The sequence below is a fragment of the Falco cherrug genome, chromosome Z (genome assembly GCF_023634085.1).
Source record: "Falco cherrug isolate bFalChe1 chromosome Z, bFalChe1.pri, whole genome shotgun sequence".
Taxonomy (NCBI): Eukaryota; Metazoa; Chordata; class Aves; order Falconiformes; family Falconidae; genus Falco; species Falco cherrug.
In genome coordinates, this window is record NC_073720.1 from 10337850 (window position 1) to 10358085 (window position 20236).

Consider the following 20236-nt stretch of genomic DNA (forward strand, 5'->3'; position numbering starts at 1 on the left):
AGCCAGGTATCACAGGATCTAAGATGTAAGGCTGCATGCAGGGTTTGGGGTTTTAAATCCTCCAAAGATAAGGTAATTTGCCTGTTTATCACACAAGGAACTGTAGCATTGCCTTCTTGTGTAGTAAAAATATCTACTTTGAGTTGTGACTGTGGAGGGTCCCCACGTCAAGATTCACTGTGTGAATGCAGGACTTACCCTAAGCATTGTAGTTTCTCACCTGAGGATACAGTTGCATTGACCGTACTGGTTCAACCACTAAGCATTTTGGAGGAAATGGAGGAAAGCCATATGTGTCGTGATTTTTTTTGAAAACCGAAACTGAAAGATGCAAATAAAAATATTTTTTTGTACAGCAAACAAAACTTTTTGATCTGATATTGATTAAATTCAGCTAAGGAAAAACATAAATGAAAAATCTGTTAAAACAGACACTTAGTAAGCATCAGAATGAAATATTTAGATGCTTTTCAGGTTTTTATTTTGTGTGAACTAATTGGTGACACCACAGTGTTATTCTGAGGTACATTGCTACCACTAAGTTGTTATTTTTTCTGAAAAGGGTTTGGGTTGAATCTGTCCAGCTTTAAATGCAATTGGAGATTAATGTTTTAGACAGCAGTAATAGTTGGTTAGAAACCTATTTCTGATTGCATGTGATGCTTACAGGCTCAGTTCTCCACCAGAAAGCATGCTATCTGAATCTTTCATTAGCAAAACTTCTCTTCCCGCATACACTTGTTACATGTCAGGGTCTGAAATTCACCCTCTGCTCAGGTGAACACTAAGGATCTTCATGACATGCAACTCTTTCTAATTACAGCAATTCTTCCTCTGTTCATTCTCTTCTTGCTGTGTTGCTGCCTTGTGTCCTCCTGCAAAGTACATCTCCTGCTAGCACTGATTGTCAGAATAACAGTCTGATATCTCTAGTATCTCCAGCCTTTGTATCTCAGAAATAGACGCAGTTTGTACTCTGTGGGTCTGCATGGGGCAGATATTCTCTGCTCTTCCAGTGCATGCTGGTGGGTTCATGCAGTGCAGCACAGTAGTCTCAGATCTGAAGCTGCTGCTTTCCCCTCCAGCAGTTGGTGCCGCCATTGTCAGCTCTTGGGCCTGCACCCTTTGCTTTGCGATGTGCTCTGTGTGGTCTTCTAACACTGTTTCAGTGAGCTACCTGCATCGTGGGAGACCACCTGTGCAGAATTTGGGGCACACTGCAGTGCTCTGCTAGTTTTTATTGAAAAATACAATCCTTGCTCTTGAAAAGGCTATGCTTCAAACCTATACCACAGACAGGCTGCCGTGGGTATGTTCTGTCCTTACCATTCTGGAACACTGAATATCACTAATGAAATAAGCCCTTTTGTGTTTTTTTTTAATTTATTAAAGAACATGTTGGTACGTCACAGTTTGGTACTCTGGGTGAGAATTCACCCTTCATTGAAATGGATTTATATGCCTGCTCTCTGAAGGTTATTGTTTTACTGGGATTTATGTGCCATGCTTCAGCGTTAATTGTGGATTATTCTCATCACTTTGCCTTTCATCAGAAATAGGCTGTATTTTAGCAATCATATTGTCCAGACTTACGTGCAGTATTCACGTATCTGTGATTTAACCCACATCCATGATATTTCATAACATAAAGGACACAATGAGTAGTGTTCAGCTCTCGGATTAAGATGGGTTTAACAGCCAGTAGAAGGCTGGCCATTATGATCAGTGGAGCCCAGAGGGTGAATCAGCAGACCTAATATAGGGATCTTCTTTAAGGTGAGTTTTCTACACTCAGTGAAGTGGATTGATTGATTGACCTCTGCTGATGGCAGCAGAAGCTTAGACTCTGAGCGCACAGCCAGCCAGCCATATGTAGACCTGCATTTGGGTGTCTTAATCTGCAAACTGAGCCCTGTGTTTCACTCTGCCAGAGCTTCTTCCCAAGACCTTGCTTTATACCTGCCAGGCTGACCTCCAGATGGACTTGCTGAAGCTGCTGAGCTATTTTACCCAGTAAAGGCCTGCTCCATCATCTCTAATTGAGGAATCTGGCTGGCCTATGGTACTGCCAGATCAGTGGAGAGAAAAGCATCTTCAAAACACAGATCAGGTGTTTGGTGATTGAATCAACCTCTGAAGGAGTGTCTTCTCTGTCATCTGTGCAGGGAGCATGGGAACAGCTCTCTGAGGCCTCTCAGTGCAGTGCCAACTTATGGAAAAGTAATGTGCACCACAGACCTTTTGGAAATACACCTGGTTTGTTGTCACACTCCAGGAGAAATAAAAGCATGAAAGAGGTTGAATTCAAAGGCTTTCTAACCAGTTTGACTTCATAGTCCATTCTGCTGTGAGTCACTCTTGGTAGGTCATTTCCACAGCCTTCCCAAGTGTTTTTGCTCCTGAGGAGAGCAGGGATTCATCTTACCATGGCTGGACCTACACTTAATACCAGTTCAATGATGTTACTTGTCTAAGAACAAAGAGTTCTATGAATTCAAAGGACAGGGCAAATCTCTGATGGAGAAAGCACATTCACTGCATTTTCAGCTGGAATTCTAGAAATAAGCTTCCCCCTCTTTCAAAAAAAATATTAAAAATATTATTTGGCTTCAGATATGTTTAGAGTAGTGCCGGTATTAGAAATAAGGAGGCCATTCCCCATGCTTGGCCCCAATGTGCAGAAAAACATGTGAAAATAGATTTCCACAATCCAAATACAAATCAGCAGTAACAGTCTTGATACGTATTTCTTCACTGGTTCTTTGAATGTTCTCTATGTAACCCTGATAAATTTGAGGTAAGCAATGTCTGTAACTTTATGCTGATTTGGGACCAGTTTGCTGCCAGGGAGAGTTCTCTGAACTATTATCACTAGGGTACACATTTAGCAAGTCCTTATCCTGCAGGCTGATCAAAATGTTAAGGCAGGCAGGAAACACTTTTTAAAGGAGAGGACTGTTCTGGAAATAGGATGTATAGTGGGTACTTGAAGAACAGACAGCAGTAAATTTGTTCCGCATATACTGTGTGCCTGAGGGCATTTGGCAGTAAGAAAAAACACTTGGAGAGATGGCTAGGATACTTTCAGAGCATTGTTTTCATAGATTAGGAAAGCTCCTTTGCTTCTGGAGAGCTTATCTAAATCAACAGCTTTTCATCCCTTTTAAAGGAATTTGGAAATTGTTTTTCAGATGAGAAAAATCCTGAGATTTGCAGACAGTCAGGACATGATAAAAAAACCACAAAAGAAAGATGTCTGTAAGATCAAATATTGGCAATACAGAAATTTAAATGCTGGTATCTTTGTTCAGGCTGTGTTTCTGCAATGCAGAATGAAATCCTAGCCCAAAGAAGTTGTCCACAAGATTCTTTTTCCCTCTGCACTTTTCTTCCATGGCTTCCGAAGTCTCTTTCCTAGAAAAAACCCTGTAAAATCAGAAGTTTTTCTGCATAAGCACATTGTCCCCATGTCTTGGGGATGACATATCAATGGAGGAAAGGATGTTCAGATGTAGGCACACCAACATGACCATTTGGTCCTGTGACTGATGTCCTTCCCATGTGACTTTGCATTCAGGTGGATTTTAGGCATAGGTGAATACTGTCAGATTGTATGTCTCAGTAGCAGAGGATCCTGGAAACTGGTTTACCAGCAAAGCTTCTCCTTGTTTAGATGACTTCATGAAGCAAGGCCGGGGCATGCTCCTGTTCTACACCATGAAGAACCCCTCCTTCCCAGAGTATATCTTCAGCAGTGAGAGTGGCATCATGTGCTTGGACTTCCATAATGACCACCCTTACCTTGTGGCAGTGGGCTTCTATGACGGCAACGTGGCCATCTACAACCTGAAGAAGGCAACCTCCCAGCCCACCTACAAGAGTAGTGCTAAGTCAGGAAAGCACATGGAGCCAGTGTGGCAGGTAAGGGTGCTTTTCCTTTCCCCTAACTGGATTTTTAATTGGGCTGAGTTTGGGCATAGCCAGAAAAGTGCCATATGGGGAAAGGTGTTAGTTTAATACATATGTTAGCAATTGATTATTAAATTGTATTTCAAGCTAATTTTGAAATATGCAGAAAGGTAAAACAATTGCATGAATCCTTGGTCCTCAACAGGAACTAAACATGTGAGCAGAAGTTTACTATAAACAGTTATTTCTCCTCAGTTTTCGTTATTATAAGTGACTTCTGTTTGGGGAGGAACTAATTTCCTCTGTATATACCAACATGCAATGCTATTTATATTCCAAATACAAAATCACGGGGCAGCAAGTGATGGGTAGTGTATAAAATGCGTATATCAGCCCTAAAAGAGAGCTCTCTTCAGCACAATAAACCCAGGGTCAGCTGCCTGTGGAATTGGCTGCTACTGGGATTCAAGACACACTACCTTGTTGTTGACCTTGGAGTATTACAGCGAATTAAGAATTGTGATGTGCAGGTAATGCTCTTAAAGTAATGCCACTCTGACATCTGCCACAGAGAGTCACCAGATGGATGATCTTGTGAAGGACTGGGGTGAGTATGTTGCTACATGCAGCTCACTTCACAGTTATGTCTACAATGTAGTCTGAGTTATGAGTGGAGCACTGGAATGTATATGCACTTCTGATCTCTTTTACAGCAGTAAAAGTGTGGCAACACATATTTCAACATGGTTTGTATGAGTCTGTTGAGGTGCAGGGGTGTGTATTTGGCTTGCTAGACTGGGCTACAGGGGTTGCTGCTGTTAACTATAGCTGTCACTTAATTTAGGCTGCCTAATACAGGCATAAGTCTAGGCACACTGTCAGTGTTGCTTATACTTTGGCAAATGCCATGCATGGATTGTCCCCCAGCCATGGTTCCTTGTTATTGCATCTTCCAATAGAAGTCAAAGAAATCAAGGGATCCTGATAGGACTACAGATGAATGGGGAATATGCCAAGAGCAAGACTGGTACTTGCCATAAACAGAGAGATTATGCAAATGTAACATTTTAGAGAACACCTGAATTTTATATTTGCTGCTTGTCTGTCCAAAGTTTTTCCTCTAGCAAACATTTTTAGAACCATTTAATCATTTAGGTTGGAAAAGATGTATAAGATAATCAGATCCAACAGTTAACCCAGGACTGCCAAGTCCACCACTAAACCATAGCCCTAAGTACTGCACCTATGTGTTTTTTCAACACCTCCAGGGTTGGTGATTCCACCACCTCCCAGGCAGCCTGTCCCAACGCTCCACCACCCTGTCAGTGACAACGTTTTTCCCAACACCCAACCTAAACCTCCCCGGCACAGACCGAGGCCGTCTCCTCTTGCCCTGTCACTTGTCACCTGGGAGAAGAGACCGACCCCCCTGCCTACACCCTCCTGTCAGGCAGCTGCAGGGAGCCACAAGGTGCCCCCGAGCCTCCTCCTCTCCAGGCTGACCCCCCCCAGTTCCCCCAGCCGCTCCCCACCAGCCTTGTGCCCCAGCCCCGGCACCAGCCCCCTGCCCGTCTCTGGACACGCTGCAGCCCCTCTGCGTCCCCCTGGCAGTGAGGGGCCCAACCTGAACACAGGAGTCGAGGGGCGGCCTCGCCAGTGCCCAGTGCAGGGGGACAGCACTGCCCTGGCCCTGCTGGCCACGCTGTTCCCGGCACCAGCCAGGGTGCTGCTGGCCTCCTTGGCCACCTGGGCACACGGGGGGCTCATGCCCAGCCGGCTGCCGACCAGCCCCCCCAGGCCCTTTCCCCCCAGGCAGTTCCCAGCCCCCTGCCCCCAGCCCGCAGCGCTGCGGGGGCTGGTGTGACCCACGGGCAGGACCCGGCACTGAGCCTGGTTGACCCTCACACAACTGGCCTGGGCCCATCGCTCCAGCCTGCCCAGACCCCCCTGCAGAGCCTCCTGCCCTCCCGCAGATCAACGCTCCCCCCAGCTGGGGGTCACCTGTGAACTTGGTGAGGGTGTGCTAGATCCCCTCGTCCAGATCACTGATAAAGATACGGAACAGGACTGGCCCCAGCACCGAGCCCTGGGGAACACCACCTGTGACTGGCCACCAGCTGGATGTAGCTCCATTCCCCACCACTCTCTGGGCTCAGCCACCCAGCCAGCTGGTTACCCAGCAAAGATGCACCCCTCCAAGCCATGAGCGGCCAGTGTCTCCAGGAGAATGCTGTGGGAGACTGTGTGAAGGCTTTACTAAGGCCCAGGTATAGAAACTCTCACAGGTTAACAAAGAACCCTAGCCACAGGTTATTATCATAGTACAATGTGTCAAGCACACACACACACAGAACTCCAAGCTTCTTCCACTGCCATTTAGGTAAAAACCCTGACAAAATAGTAAGTCCTATGTGCAGCTTTTCATGGCCTTGCTTTGGCATGCTACAGGAAGTCAACAGTTGTTATTGCATACTGTAGACACCAGAATCCCAGATCGTTTGTGTCCCAGATAATATTGGGAAGGACAGAGTATGCTTAAGGGGTGTTAGTCGTGGCCTCATCCTTACAGACCAGAAGCAGGTATGTTCAGCAGTAGATTCATTTTATACAGGGGTTTTAGAGGTGGGTTTATGTGTACCATTTGGCAGCAATGTGGCTCAGAGGTGAAAAAAATCATTGGAACTCTAGGGAGATAGCTCTGAAAAGGAGAGAAACTACTTCATGGAATATGGGTAGATGAAGGTATGAGTAGACGCTGGCTCCTGCTTGTTTATTTCCCAAGGCTGAGTGTTGAGAATCATTATTCTTTGTTTTCTTCTGTAATAAAGTATCGATATTTTTAGTAAACTTTACAGTTTTTTACTTGCTATGAAACTAGTGAGCAAGGGTAGTAATAAGGTGATTGCACAGCAATCAGGAGAAGAGATTGTGCTTCTGTTGGAAAGACCTGAACAGTAGGCATTTGTCAATATCAGTGAAAAGGTTTAGAAAAGGTTCTCTCCCCACTTGACAGGAGGAAAAGCAACATGAAGGACTATCTGTTAGGTTGAGACATTGGATTATTATTCATCATTCTGCATTAAATGATTCTGGAAAGCGATGCCTTGTTTCTCATATTTAGTCCGAAGGTGTTCTATTCTCCCCTACCAATATCCCAACTAGTCTGAAGCCTGGTCTTTAGACCACCCTGTGCAGTCCTTGCTCTTGTAGAGACAGCAAGCCTATGACTTTGAGGACCAATTAGAAAAGTAACAAAGTTCTCCTGAACAATTAGGAGCCTTTGTTCTTTGGACTGCCTGGCTTCTTCCTTTTGAAAAAATACAGCCCTTACACAATGGAAGCAAAATGGGAAGTGAGTAAAGCAGGCTGACAGCTCTTTTGTTGTGCCATTTCATCTTCAGTGGCTTAGTAATAGCTCAGTAAGTTTGCATATAACAAAGCTGATGTAACATAGTCCACTATTAAGGGCGAAATAGAGCAATATAAATGTTCCAATTCTGTTACCTAAGAATAAGTTTGTCTGCCTGATACTCATATTTTGAAAGAGCATAGCAATGGCTTGTTATAGCTTTGGCAATCGTCTTCTATGTATTAAGTGCTCCTATATTGTGAATAATGGAAAATTCTGGCTGAAGTTACGCATTTCTAATTCCTTACTACCAATTGATTAAGACCCAAAGCCAGAAAGGAATAAACACAAACATGGATGTGTGAATGTATGTGCATGAAGTGCAATGTAACTAATACACCAGCTTAGGACTTACAGGAACATGGGACTAGAATTGGTCTCCTAGGTCAGTGAATTCAGGCCTTTGCCTTTGGCTGCGAACATCAGCTTAAAAGGAGACAATTCCTGTGAAACTGTGTCACACTGGTCATGTTCTGCGGGCAAAAGCCCTATGTGGGGTTAAGCTAAACCCAACTTTAATCAAGATGATGCTCCAAATAGTCAGCAAAATCCTCACACTCCCATCACCTCCAGCACTGAGTACTCCTAGAAAGCAAGTCCCTGGACAGGGTATCTGTTTGAGCCAATGGATCAGTCCCAGGGCTTGGCTCTGGGTGTTAATGAGGGTGGCCAAAGTGGGACAACTTGACTAGGCTTTGGCATCCCAGAGCCCACAACAGCAGTCTGCTCTGGGGAGAAGTGACACTCTGCAGGGAAGGAGCTCTCAGGATAGAGCCTCTCCCTTTTCCAGTCTTTGCGCTTTGTTCTTACTTTCTCCCCTCTTTTTTTTTTTCTTTTTTTTTTTTTTTTTTTAGAAAAGTTGATTAGGGTTTATTTACAGCTGAGAAGAGTGATTTTCCTTTTACCTTTCATCACTGAAAGGTTTGAAGCATTTGGAAGCTGGAGCAGTTCAGTAATAGGAATGGATAACTAAAACTATCTGCTGTGTCAACGCGTTTCTGCTGTTATGTCTTCCTCCTAAAATACATCTTATTCAACAGATTTGATTCCACTGTGTACTTCTAGTTCACTTTCACATCAAACCAAAAGGTCGTTATTTCTGCTTGCTGCTGGGACTAGTACGGAGCCAGTAGTGCTGCAGACAGTTGGAAATACTTATTTTTTTACTTGCCTACCTTCAGAAGTTACTGACTAAATTCCCACTGCAGAGTGTTGACCCTAAGATCAGCGAAAGAAACATTTCTTTTGGCTGTGCTTAGAGCAAATCTCAGCTGTGGCAGGCTTTCCCATGTGTACAGCATGGTTTGGAATTGCTGTGGTGATCACTGATTGGGAAAGCAACTTGGCTGGTTCTTTGTTAGTTTACTGAAGCTGATCTGGCCTCCTTGAGTTGCTGATACCATGGAGCTTCAGATGGCATCCTGAAAGAATTATTTTCTGCCTTATATTCATGCATGGGAGGATGAAAGCCTGGCCACTGCTTGCTAATTCTTCACCAAATGCTGTTCAGGTTAAATGTGACACTGATGGTTAGGACAAAAAAGACAAGGCAGGATGGTAATAACCTGCAAACTGCCAAAGGAAACTAGAGGGACTGTCAACTTGCAGAATAGTTTCCCAGCAGAACTTGTGGAAGTCCCATCTCAAACGTAAACCAGATAAAACATAACTGAGACTTGCTTACTGGAATATGCCCCATAATTATGTGATCCCTTCTTCATCTCTGCTTTCTGTGTTCAGAGTCCTTAAATAAGTCTACACTGACTCTTAGCAGGTCATGAAGCCACTCCGTGAGAAGCCATTCCAGACTCACTGAGTCTTGTTTTGCTGATGGAAGTAAATGAGCTCAGTTAAGAATCCCTTTAAAGTCAGCATGAGCTGCTGTTCTCCACCCCACTCCTTGCTGCTGGGCACAGGTCCACAAAAAAAAAAAAAAAAAAAAAAAAAAAAAAAAGAAAAAGAAAAAAAAAAGAAAAAAGAAGCCTTTCCAGGAAGCTGGTTGTATTTGCTGCGCTTAGGAGAAGAAAAAGCATTTTGTTCATAATCCACTGTAACACCAGCACATTGTTTCTTTTCTGATGACGGGCAGTCTCCTAAATCTGTCATCTGCAGTCAGACAAACAGATTCTGCAGATTGCATTGTCTCTGAGATGTTACTGCTTCACATAATATTTCGTTCCTTTGGCTTCAGGCAAACAAAGAGTTTGATGTGAAGGAAAAAAAAGAAAAAGAAAAGACAGACGGTTGCTATCAAGGTCAGAATAAAGATCGGCTGTCTCAGAACAGGCTCAATGCCCATCCTGTTGCATCCACTGCTAAGGAACACAAAATAGGTGTTTGCTGGGAGTAGTTCAGTGAAAAAAACACATTCAGTTCTGTGAGGATACTGTTAGGGGCCAACTCTATAGGAGAAACAGAAATCTGGAGAGGGGAGGAGAGTGACAAAGACCCAAAACCAAAGAGGCTGGACCTGAGATAGGGATGAGGAGTGTCAGGATCTGGCAAGTGGGAGAATGTAGCTTCAAGGGATAACAGAGCAGAAACCTGATGGTGAAGATCATTTAGTGCAAAAGTTCTTAGAGTAACACAAGCAAACTGCTTCTTTCATGCTAGGCCACTGCAGTGTCTTCACAGACAAACTTTCTTTCCAGCCCCACCTTTCTACTACTTTTTTCTTGCTACCAGCCCTGCCTTGCATACCTGACCCAGGTAAACAGGGCAAGAAGTTTAATTAACCTCTGATGTCCCAGGAGTAAGGGACACCAGTGTATCTTCACCAGAGACGTCACTTCAATCATTCAGCACATTCATAGCAGTATGGAGCCACGGGAAGAGCATCCATGGGACTGCATGGATGCATTTGGGGTCCAGAGACCTCAATTTGTCAGAAGCTTCCTTGTGGGAGCAGTCCTTAGCTGCAGTCCTGCTCCCCTACAGTGAACTCTGAGTCCAGGAACAGGCTGTTGCAGCAGCAGTTGTGCTGGTCTAATGAGGACCTGACACCACACACCTTGCTGCAGCACCGTGAGGCATTTAGTGGCAAACAAATAACTGTCATGTGTTTGCTCCCTTATTGTCTGCTGGAAGGAAGTGTGGGCAAGAAGGGCTGTGCTTGGGAGGGGTTGCCATATGCTCGCTGTAGAGAACAAGGTCAAGATCAGCAGCTTTCTGGTTGTCCTTAGTTGCTAGGATTGCTCACTGCAGTGTCACAGCCCTGCTGGAGAAAATCCTGTCTCCCACAGAGCCAAGTTTCACCATTTTTTGGAAAGGCTCTGCTGAGCCACAGAAATTCATCTGGAAACTTTGGGCTCATTTAGTCATGGTGGAGGTGGCAGGAAGGGCAAGATGCTGCTGTGGCAGAGATGCTGGATAAAATCTTTTGCAGCATGTTTGTACCTTGTTCAAAAACTTTTGGACACTTTTTGAATCACTTTAGGGTTAGGCAAGGTTAAGTGTCCAAATGCTTCTTCCTAAGTGTCTTTGACAATAATGAACAAAATTCCTGATCTTTTAACTTCAGTGTTGTATGTTTTGAAATGGTGTCAGACTGTATGTTCTGGAGATTCAGTTTCTCTAGCTGGTTATTTTTAAATTGTGCACTGTGTATGGATTCTTGTGCATTAGAAATTATCTTGCAAAGCATCCCTTGCAGATCATGTAACTGAAAAGGCGCTTTTCCTGCTTTGAGGCTGCCTTTCCCTCTGTACTTCATACAGATGCTAAACTTAACTTACTTTCTGCCTTCTGCTCTCACTGCTGCTTCCTAAATAGATTCTCCTCTAGTCCTGTATTGTTCTTCTCTCTCCTCTTCCTTTTACTTAAGATCTGAACCATCTTGTTGTGGGTTTTCCACTTGTTTATTTCTTTTCTGGTGTCTGCAACAAAAGTATAAATAGTTTTCTTTGTTAGTTTTATCGGTGCTAGTTTGCAGAGAAAACTTTACTTATAAAATTTAAGAGTACCTGAAGGCCTTGGGATGTTGGAAAATGTTAGCCTGATGTTTAAAAGGGCAGAGAAGTTGTAACACATTTGTTTGGTTGCTTGGGCCTTTGAATCCTGTTGTATTGCTTTATAGCAGTCACAAATGCTAGCTAAATATTTAATAGGAATCAGGACACTATGTTGGATCATAGTGGAAGAAAAGTATTTCTTTGCTGGCCTATGAAATTTGACTGCTGATTGATCTTCAAAATAGGTGTAGAAAGTGTATGGGTCTTAAGATGGGTCTTAATGGCACTAATGCAGCCTGTGAAACAACAGAGTGCTTCTCCAAAGAGGATGAAATGGAGATAGGAGAGCAATAAGGGCAGAGCTAGAGGCAAGCTGGGCAAGGACAGTGCAAGCAAGGTTGCACAGATCACAGCAAAATGTGGGGAGCTGGGGCTGGCAGTGGCTCCCATCCTTCTCCCACCCCTGGAGCCATGATGAGCTGCCACAGCTTGGTGCAGTATCTGGGACCCTCAGCACCCGGCAGGCCCTGGGGCCATCTCTGGCCATCCCTGCTATGAGCCCGATTGATCCTGTGGTGGTGGGAAACTTCTGTAAGGCACATTACAGATGCTGTCTTTGATTTAGCAGCATCAGAGAGCTTAGGGATTTGGATGCGAGCCTGCCCATCATGTGTCTGCTTTCCCTGCACACAGAATGTGAAACTTCATATTTTGTCTGTAAATAGGGAATCTTGCTCAATGAGCACAGTCAGAATTGAAACCAAGAGCTGTGAATTGCAATTGGTTAATTACCCCTGAGCTTTGCTGGCTTCTGGCACCCATCACTTAGCTGCCTGCTCTGTCTGACATGGGGACATGGCCACTGATGGGACAAACAGGTGAGAGTCTAATGTCTGGTTCCTTGCTCCTTGCCTGTTAACTTACCAGCCTAATAAATACAGTGCAAAGTGCTGTGAGGGGAATAAGCAAACAGATTCCTGGTGAAATGCTGTACAAAGCAGAGCATCTGAATCCCAGCAGGAAGAAAACAAACTGAAAGTAGGGGCAGCCTTATCCAGTGCTATTTATAACTGAGCTCTGCTTTCTCCAGATAAATCTGAGTCTCTGAAGTGTGAGTGATGCACAGGCGCCAGGCCGGGCCTTTGCCCTTCATCAGTGATGCTCCCATGGCTGTGCTTTCTGGTCAACTCAGTGCTGAGTCCCTCCAGTATCACCAAATGTCATTTTTGGTAGGAGATGTTTTGCTACCCTTTTTCAGCACACCAAATTTGTGGGTGATATGTGAACACACAGATGCAGTGGGCCAGATTCTTTGCTCCTGTCTGCTGATCTTGTGCCCTTCAGTTCATTGGTGCTTAAGAGATGGTGTCTGGGGTTGCGAGTCCCAGGAAGATACCGTCAAGGTGGAAGGCACTTGATCTAGCTAGGAGAGATAAGTAATTTTCAGAAGAGGAGTGTTTATGGGACCAAATACAGCATGGGAGTTTATTTTCCAGTGTGTCCTTGCTGCTGGTGAACGCATCTAACTTTTCCCTCAGCAACCAGCAAGCTTTCAAGGACTGTGAGGAGAACACCCCAGGAATGCTTGTAGTAAAGCCTGCAAGTAGCCATGTGCTGCTAGAATGAGAGAAGGCATTTGTAAATTTTATAGTTGGGAAGTTCCTGCTGTTGCCTGTTGCTGGAGCAAACAACTTCCACCAGATGAGCCTGGTATTTGCTGGTACCCATGAATAAAGCCATCAGCCAACCTTATGCCCATGACATAAGTGACTGACAGCCTGTGGTCAAGGGCTGCCCCAGGAGCACCCTAGACACTGGCTGTGCTGTGCCTGTTTTGAGATGCTTTTGGTTATCATAGCAGTAAGCTGAAGCGTTCTTCCTCCTGCATCCTTGCTTGGTGAATTATGGTCCTGCCAAGCTGGCTGCCTTGGATGCTGCCTAACTTACTTGTAGATGAAACCATTGTTTTAGTACCTGTCTATGGTTATCAAGACTGTCAGTTACCTTGACCCTCCCAACCAGCATGTTACTATTAGGAAAGCTGTGTTACACAAAAATACAGTAGGTAAAGCCAGGAGACTCTGAGTAAATCCCTACTTCTGCTTCAGATAGGGTGGCAGGGAGTGCCTTAGGTCAAAGTTGCTCATTAAAGATGTAAGAGAAGTGAAGAAAGCCCAAGCTGACTGGAAGGCATTGAGATCTTCGAACATTTTGATCTTTGAACATTCATCAGCTGTCTAAACCATTTCCTCTCTAATGCAAATGGTACAGCCAAGTATTTAAATATTACTAGCTCACTTTTAGGGAGAGTTAGTCCTTGCAGACCTTTTCTCATTAATGACTTCTGTCATGGGGGCATAAGCACGTTGAGCTGATCCATTCCGTCTTGTTGCATGATTTTGCAGTAAAACATCAATAAATTTTCCTACAAAGGACAGAATAGCACTGAGGAACCTCCTTCCCTTAGCAGCTCCCTTATCTGTAGATTACTGTCATAGCTAGAAGATTTGCATTTAAAAGAAAACCCCAGATTTTAAGATAGGAATATTTTCCAATTTATTTTTAAGATTATATATGTATGTGTATGTAAATCAAAGTAATTTTTATTTATATCTCTCCATCAGCTTTTACTCACACTCAAAAGTCTTGTCTGATATACAAAGCAGTTTCATCTATTGCAGTGAATGAAGCAGTCACAATGTGGTTGAGCATGACATGCAGTAAACTCATGAGAGGTGAGACTGAATTAAAATCAGGCCAAACCTTCCTTTCTGGAACTGGGGAACTGTTAGTGAATCACAGAAATGAGAACTGGCAGAGGCCTTGAGAGTGTTCTTTTCTTCCCATCATACCATCACAGATGTTTTGTTATCATTTCTGAAGTGTTTTCTTCAAAATGAGATTGAGTGGTCTGGCTGTCCTCACCAGTACTGGCAGACTGGAGTCGTTACCTACTATGGCTTCCATGGTACACACCTCTTAATGCATGTGAAAAGGATTTCTGTAATTCCCCCACCCCTACAGCAGTATCACTGTGAGGATTCCTGCACCAGCCTCTGATCCTTTTCTGTGCTACTGTCACTGAGCCAGAAATGCCCTACATTTTTTCCCTACATGTCTATATGCTTTCTTCTTCCTCTCTGTGTTCCTCTGCACTTGTCATTATCATATTTTACCTTATTGTTGTCAGACTATGTCTCCAGTTTGTCAAGATAACTTTGAGTCCTGATCTTCTGTCTCTTAAACTGTGTCATCTGCAAATATTGTATGTATTTTGTAATCTGTTATGCAACTTAATAATGAAAATTTTGAATAGAACTGGACCCAGGGCAGTCCCTGTGGGAACCATCTAGAGATGTTTTCCCAGGTGGTCAGGAGATCACTGGTTATAACTCTTGAAAATTCATTTTCTATCACTCATCCACTTCATAGTAATTCCCTCTAGATCTTCTTTTCTTAGTTTGCTTCTGGAAACATCACAAAAAGTTTGGCAAAGGCCTTACAAAATTAAAGGTAAGTCACATCTACTCCTTTCCTCTAATCCTTTAGACCCATTACCCTGCCAAGGATGGAAATAAATTTTGACAAGATGTTTCCTTGACAAGCCCATATTCACTGTTCCGTATCTTCTTACCCTGTACATACATATGGATGACTTAATACTTTGTTCCAGCATTAGGCTGACTGGTCCACAGTCCTTTAACCTGTGCCTCAAGACAGGTTTTGTTTTGGGTTTTCTGTGGGCATTTTCACCTTGTTCCTATCCCCCAGGACCTCTCTGTCTTCTGGTTTTCATAGATAATTGTAATGAATCACAGATTGCTTCAGAGCTGTTCCCTTTGGCCCTTAGGCCAAATTTCATCAGGCCTTGCACAGTTGGATATATCCATCTTATCTCAGCATTCTGGATGGTGCTCCTTAAAGTTAATTTTGTTAAATGTCTAGTTACAAATTATCTTTTTATATGGCACTGAAATAAGGAAGGCCTTAATACCTTTACCTGTGGTTCATTGTGGGACCTGCCTTCCTCTTCGTAAACAGTAAATGGGGTCTAAGAGGCAGAAGCTCAGATGAACCTTCCTGGGCTGTCTGATTTTGGCTCCATGCAGGCACCAGCCTTGTGGTCCGAAAGTACCTTTCTCCTCAAAAGAGAGTCTCCAGCCTCTTCCCCATGCAGGTGTCTCAGGCAGTAGCAGAAAGGTGTTAGTGTCCCCCAGCTCGTGAGGGTTGGTTTTCTCCATAAAGTTTCTGGATGTGCAAAGACTCTTGACCCTGACGGTGGCAGCCCAGCTCCCTCCATATGGCAGGCCTGATCATTCCTCTTTGGGGCAGCTGCCCGTCTTTAGTTGTGGCTGGATTCACCCATTCACTGTGTTATTTACCAGCATAATTTCTAGAGCTCAGGGATGTGGATGGGGACAAGCACTAGGCTTTCACAGCAGGGCTTCTGAAAACAAAATCAAGAACTAATGCCTTCTATGACAATGTTGACCAAAACTCTTGGTTTTTTGGAGATCTTTCACTCTTGCTAGATGTTCCACAGCAGAAATGCTGTCTGCTTCCCAGTGTAATAGGAATGGTAAAAAGCCGTGATACAAACCAGCAATCTCTTGCTGAGCATGCACCACAGGGCCGGAGCCCTTTGTGCTGTATACTGCCATCCTGGCTCCAGGATGAGCATGCAGGTCACCTCATGGTTTTGGTAACCTTCATTAAGAGACCAGCTGGGGCTTATGGCTCCTCCCTGCCTGCCTGCCTGCCTGGGATTACCTTTGTCAGGAAACCCAGACCCATGCGCAGCCAGGGTACAGCCAGGTCTTTTCCTGCCACAGTGGTATCAGTGTGGCCAAAGTGCAATCAGGACCCAGGAGCTCTTTCTCCCCCAAGTATGGACTTAGGCAAAGAGGCTGACTGGGCTGCTTTGACCTAAATCCTGGAGTATGCAGTCTGCACTCAGTTATCACAGCTCTTTAAAATTTTCATTATTGCCTCAAGTCAAAGTGAGTCATCTGAATTTAGCTCACTGTTTGCCTTCATCCCAACTAACCGTGGGGAGGAGTAAAGCTTTCTGTATTCCCTCTTCCCGCTTCCTCATAGGACAACTTGTACTGCTGTCCAAGTTAGCACTGGGACTCCAGACGCAGCCCTGCTTCTCACCTCTAAAACTTGCTCTGCCTGTCTGTTGCTACATAAAGACTGATGCGGAGTTACTTTGCATGTGAGTAAAGTAGCCTGTGCTTTGTAGGTGACCAGGTGAATAATTTTTTGGGGTCTCTTGTGACTGATTGCAGGAGAGCAGCCTTGCTTTTTGCATGTACTCCTTCAGGTGCCTGACCTTGTCTTCACTTCTGGTAGCTAGCTGAGGACACTCAGTGAGGTGGCAAGGCCCACTTATGGTGCTAGGCTGGGGTGCATGAAAAGAAGCAAACAAATAGCTGGCAATGTCCTTGATAGAGGGCATCTGGGGACTTTGTTGCAGAAGCACCGCTTTGTTTCAGGAGCAAGGAGGGACAAACTATTTGCTCCAGCAAAACAGAAAGTCAGTGGACTCAGGATAAACTGTCTTAGGAGATTTTCACCACAGCAGATCCCTTGGGCAAACAGCAGAGGCAAGTGACACAGGGAGGGAAACAAGCAAAAAAGTGGCAATTTGTCATTGACAGGAGGAGAACGTGAAAGATTTCTTTTCTGCTGGTAATGACTTGATTTTTCTGGGTGCCGTCTGCTGAAAGTTGCTGGCAGGAACCAACAAGAAACACATTTGAAGGTGACAGGGGGAAGAAATGAGAACTGGTTTTTAGCTCAAATTGGAGACTGCTGCAGGGGAGCCCATGAGAATATATGCATCAGAGCACAGGGGAGATCAGCCTGGCTCCAGAAGATGTGGCCTATGGAGCAATTTGTCATAGATCAGGACTTCAGCATGAGCCCTCAGCATGATCCTGAGGCATACTGAAAAACAGGATAGTAGCAACATGTATCCTCTACACAGACCAAGGTGCACACTGTTGGACTAACACAGCCAGGTTTGGATGCGTACTTCTGATTGGAGTTTGGTCTGTCTGCCTCTGCAAGCATCCATACTGTGTTCATCTGTCAGCTGGTGACCTGGGCCATTGTGTGATGGATGCAGACAAACTGCTTGTGCCTTTGCTAAATCATAGCACATGTTCAGCTCATCTACCCTGAGAGAGCCCCAGAGCTCTGCTGGCGCTTTGCTTTGGTCCAGGCTTATGCATAATGACACTGGAGAAATGTGGTTTTGACAGTGGGTTTGTGTCTGTGCTTTGCTGCCAGACAGGCAGAGCTAGAGTGAGCCGAAGGCTAGTTCTGTTGCTGTGTTTGCATGCTTGCTCAAGGAGCGAATGTTTGCCAGTGGGAAGCCTTGAGTCAAAGTCTTCAGCCAGTATGAGTGTAAGGAGAAGTGTCTGAATCTCCCTGCTTATCCCTGTGTGCCCAAGATATGGGGAAAACATGGTGACTGGGAAGCAAATGTGCTAGGCTCCTGCAAGAGGCCATGGCTCCGTTCAGCTACTGAACCAAATGGGTAAACTGCCTGAGATGCTGGGCTGGGCAGAACGGCAAGCTCTCTGAGAGGGGTCCGTACAGCTGCATCCAGAGCTCGGCAGTGAATTACAAAGAAACTGTTGAAGCACAGAAACAAGGACGTGTGTCTAAAGATGAGTATTAAAGAAAAGCACAAGGACAAATTAATACAGAGGAAGTGAAGGTTCAAAATGAGCTGTGATTATCCTGAGTCATAAAAGGAAAGGGGAAAATATTTGGGAAGTGCATTAGAAGTTAAAGGAATGAAGAATATAAACTCATTACTAAAGCAAGCTTTCAGTTAATACTGAGTGGTATGGAGGTTTAAATATTTGATGCTGTATTGTTTAATCTTACAATAAGTGTCTGAGACTGGCTGCTTAGTATGATTAATGTAACAAGAGGATGAAAGCACAGGTCAGAATAGGGAAAGAGCACGTTAAAGAATATTTAGATGAGACAGGTTCTTGCTCATCAGCAAGATTGGCTTAAACATACCCTGGAGTACTTAAAGAACTAGCCAGAGCAATTTCAAACCATTAACAGGCATTTTAGGGAGGTTTTGGGCTACATCCACCCTGTATTTCAAGCAGAGCCTAGTGTTTATATGCAAGCCCATTTACAGCATCTGAGCTGATTGAGTACCCTGACTCAGAAGCTGGGCTGGGGTGTGCTCTGAGGCATGGATGAAGGGAAGCATCACTCTGCTGTTGCCTATGGACTCACACACATTCACCTACCTGTGGCATGGAGAACTGGAACATGATACATATAAAGTCTGTGGTCATCAATCCCAAAACATTTTTCAGTGATCCTGTAAGCTGATGTCTGGCAAAAGAGGTTTCTACAGGTGCTTCCTTGAAGGGACATTTTGTGCATGCAGGGGGGATAGTGACATGGGCAAGGTACCAGAGCCCAGAAACCAGTGTCTGGACAATTCACCCAAGCTAGAGGCATCCTAAGCCAGCCACAGGGACTTCAAAAGTGTGGGTGATAGCACAGCAGTGCATCAGGCTGCACTCTGGCCTGTAGGACAAGCATGGCCATGAAAAGGAGGAAAGCTCTTGAAGGTTTGGAAGAAGTGAAAAAATATCTGGAGGAAAATGGTAGGACTGTACTCAGGGAATTACTGACCAGCCAGACCAATTCTGATGACTGGAAAAAACACTGGAATAAATGGCAGAACCATTTGTAAATGTCTAGATAATAAGGTGATTCAGAGAAGCTGACACGGATTTGTCCAGAATAAATTGTCAAGCCAGTATAATTTCTTTTCTTTCTTTTGTTTCAGAGAAATGGGCCTCATGAAAAAGGGGAAGGAAGTCAAGGTTATCACCTCTATCCATCTTGACTTGACTTAAGCTTTTGATCCAGGCTCACACAGTGACATTCTTATAACCAAAGTAGAGAAATATGAATTAGGTAAAATCACCATAAAGAGGCTGCTCAGGTGGCTCAGGCAGTGTGCTCAAAGAGCAGTTATACAGAGCTTGCTGTCGGACTCTGAAGAAGCTTCAAGTGAGACCCTGTACCTGTTAATCTTAGTCTTCTTTTGATCGATACTTTCATTAATAACTCTGATTGCAGAATAGTGAAGCCCCCTTGGGAGGACAAGGCACTTTGCAGGACATGATTATGTTCAAAATGATCTTGATAAATTGGAAAAAAGACCCAAAATCAATGTGATGAAATTCAATAAAGAGAAGAGCAAATACTATGTTTAGAAAGGGGAAATTAAATACACAGATACGAAACAGGGGATGACTGGTTAGACAGCAAAGTGCCAGAAGGGGAGAGTGTAGCAGATCACTGCCAATGGTCAGCAACGTTATATGCAGCACATGTGTCATTCTGATTTATTAGCTGGAATATAAGATAAAGGAGGTTGTAACTCCTGTCTGCTAATGCCTACAGGTAGCCCTGTACCATGTGTTTGCAGCTGCAGAGAAGGGCTGAAGGGGAAGAACAGGAATGGTAAAGGCTTGGAGAGCAGGACTTGGAACTAACAGTTGAAGCAATTGTGTTTGTTGGGTTTGTAGAAAAAAGAAAGGAGCAGTGACACAGCAACCTTTTCTTGCCTGTTTCAAGACTTTCATAAAAAGGCAAATAAACCATCGTTCACTGTGTCCGCTGGGAAGATGGTAGGAGTAATTGGCTTGACTTGTGGTAAAGGAAATTTCCTGTAAAAGGCCAATTAAGCACTGATGTATCTACAGGGAGGTTGTTGAGTGTTTGTTGTTGGAGGCTTGTGAGAACAGCCTTATGTGAATTGTCACCAGTGGTAGCAGTGTGTCCAGTCTGCCTCAGAGCATGACAGATACCCTTTTCGGGTCCCTCCAAACCCTGCGTTGCCATGATGGTTTTGCTTAGGACTGTACTGATTGCCAGGCTGACACTGGAAGGAATTTTCCCCAGGTCATAC

The 20236-nt window shown here is 44.4% G+C and overlaps 1 protein-coding gene across 3 annotated transcripts in view; it reads left to right on the top strand.

Annotated features, from left to right (window-relative positions):
- Positions 1–20236, top strand: part of DNAI1 (dynein axonemal intermediate chain 1) — a 150702-nt gene that overhangs the window by 70306 nt on the left and 60160 nt on the right. For all 3 annotated transcript variants that reach the window (XM_005436899.3, XM_027801990.2, XM_027801991.2), the window contains one exon: positions 3674–3921. In XM_005436899.3, the coding sequence (XP_005436956.1) occupies positions 3674–3921 (248 nt within the window). The remainder of the gene's footprint in view (positions 1–3673; positions 3922–20236) is intronic.